General features: G+C 43.3%; 1 protein-coding gene across 1 annotated transcript; it reads left to right on the forward strand.

The window, feature by feature from the left end:
• LOC104748688 lies at nucleotides 870-2,575 on the forward strand. The gene is made up of 3 exons (XM_010470291.1): nucleotides 870-1,704; nucleotides 1,812-1,876; nucleotides 1,931-2,575. The coding sequence occupies exons 1-3, from the start codon at nucleotides 870-872 to the stop codon at nucleotides 2,573-2,575; spliced, it is 1,545 nt and encodes a 514-aa protein (XP_010468593.1).

The following is a 2,779-nucleotide window of genomic DNA, read 5'->3' on the forward strand; positions in this document are numbered from 1 at the left end:
ATCAGTCCATCCTAACCATCCTCAAGATCCTAGGAAGACTACTCACAACAATACATGATTAAACAAGTCAAAAACCCAGAAATTATTGAAACTTGCATTATTAGAAAGATAAAACAGAGATCTTTAATATTGATGAAAGGATCAAACTCAAATTCTCAATATCTTGAAAGTTATAGAACCAACAAAATATAAGAATCTAGTCTTCTTTCTTAAGAAAGTACAAGATCTAAAAATAAAAATGCAAAAGGAATAAAGCTAAAAAAGGTAAAAACTAGGTTTTGAGAATATCTAAAAAGCTAGACTTTTTTGGTGGCTGCAGGTACAAGGCTTTATATAGGAATGGGAGTGCAAGCCCTAAAAATGGAAAAAGTCAAAGTAGTCAACGGCTCGGTCAACTCGACCGGTGCTCGGTCGAGTGGCAGGTCGAGCTGGCTTCTCTCGTGCACTCTCCACTCGGTCGAGTCCATCTCCCCACTCGGTCGAGTGCTTGGTCGAGCTGGACTCCGGACCTTTGTTCTTTAGCCTTAACTCCCTTGCTTTCCCTTCATGATTGCTTCACTTCTCCTCAGAATTGCTTCCATGCTCCTTAAGCTCCAAAATCACCTGTTTATGCATGAAAAGATGCAAATGCAATGCAACTAAACTCTAATGCATGATTAGTCCTAAAACTACACAATAATGGTGAAAATGGCTAACAAAAGATGCAAAAGATGTGAATAAACTAAGGGAAAAATGGTAAAATATATGAACATCAACACCCCCAAACTTAGTCTTTGGGGGTAGTCCCGCCTCAGCAACCACAACCGCCTCCACCGCTGGTCCAGGTGCAGGGCCCGTCATACTGGGAGGCTATGAGAAATTTGAAGGACATGGGCATGGAGCCTTTTGGTGGAAGGTCTAATCCTATTGATGCTGACCATTGGAGGAAGAGATTGGAGAGGAATTTTGATAATGCTAGGTGTCCGCATGAGTACCGCATGGACTTGGCAGTGCAGTATCTGAAGGATGAGGCATTGGTATGGTGGGAGAAGGTGGTAGACCAGGCACAGGGACGATATGAGCTGACTTGGGCGGATTTCAAGACCGAATTCTCAAGGAAGTATTTTCCCAGAGAGGCTATGGATCGTATGGAGGAGGAGTTTCTGGAACTTTGTCAGGGCACCATGACTGTGAGGCAGTATGACAGGGAGTTTGATCGACTGAGCAGGTTTGCTGGCAGATTTATGAATGAGGAAGAGTTGATTCGCAGGTTTCTGAGGGGTTTGAGGATTGAGCTCAAGAATCGATGTGAGATGTATGACTACCGCAGTAAGATTGACCTGGTGGAGAAAGCTGCTAATTTGGAGATTGGGTTGGAAAAGGAGGTGAGTCAGAACAAGGCAGCACAAGCGAGACTTGCAAAGGGTTCTAGCTCTAATAAGAGGACTTGGGATACAACAACTGTGAGAACTCCCTTGATGTGTTACGAATGCAACCAGGCAGGTCATCTTCAGAGAGATTGTCCTCGAGTTATGGCAAAAAGAAAGTGTTATGAGTGTGGACAAGCAGGACATATTGCAAGATTTTGTCCGCGGAAATTTGGGAGGAAACCGGCTGAGAATCGTCTTAGAGAGCAATTGCCGCCACCTCCAAAACGTCAAAATGTTGGACCTCGTGTGATGATGGCTGAGACCGAGGAGGATGAGGATAATGAGCCGATTGCTGGTAAGTAAATGTCAAACTTATCCCGTGTTATTTTATTTCTCTATGATTGGTAGTTCCAGAATTTATTGCTTTTGAATTGTCTGCTTAGAATTAGAATAACCGTGTAGGATCGGTTTTACTGGGAGGCTGGAATGCTTACACTCTATTTGATACTGGAGCTACCCTCAGTTGTGTTAAGCCAAGAGTTACTTAGAATTGGAGCTTTGATGGTGAATTTATCCCAAAGGCAAAGAAGATTGGTACTGTGGGAAAGGAGAAATTGGGGTCTACCGGAGTTGACAAGGATGTCCCTATTATGATAAACGGAGAAGTAATGCTCGGGAATCTGGCAGAAATGGAAATTAATCATTATGACATGATTCTTGGAATGAATTGGTTAAGGAAGCACAAAGCTGTACTGGATTGCCACAGAGCTCGTGTATATTTCTCAAGGCCGGAGGGGAAGATAACATTTCAAGGCGTAAAAATGGGTGAAGGGGTTTTTGTTATATCCATGATGAAAGCAGAGGAGCTTATAGAGAAAGGAAGTGAAGCTTTTCTAGCTACTATTTCTGTAGTGGGGGAGGAGATGGAACTCGGAGTTGATAATATTCCTATAGTGGCAGAGTATGCAGACGTCTTTGAGTCTTTAAAAGGACTGCCACCAAGCAGAGGAGATGCCTTCACTATTGAATTAGAGCCTGGGACGGCACATGTATCACGAGCACCTTACCGTTTGGCACCTGCAGAAATGGCAGAGTTGAAGGGTCATTTGGAGGACCTTACAGATAAAGGGTTCATTCGGCCGAGTAGTTCATCGTGGGGAGCACCAGTGCTATTTGTGAAAAAGAAAGATGGAGCATCAGACTTTGCATTGATTACCGGGAATTGAATAAGGTTACCATCAAGAATAAGTACCCGTTGCCTCGAATTGATGAGTTGTTGGATCAGCTACAGGGAGCTTCGTGGTTCTCAAAGATTGATTTGACATCAGGGTATCATCAGATTTCAATAGCAGAGGAAGATATAAGGAAGACGGCCTTTCGGACGAGATATGGACACTACAAATTTGTAGTAATGCCGTTTGGGTTGACTA

Source organism: Camelina sativa, chromosome 15 (assembly GCF_000633955.1).
Source record: "Camelina sativa cultivar DH55 chromosome 15, Cs, whole genome shotgun sequence".
Classification (NCBI taxonomy): Eukaryota; Viridiplantae; Streptophyta; class Magnoliopsida; order Brassicales; family Brassicaceae; genus Camelina; species Camelina sativa.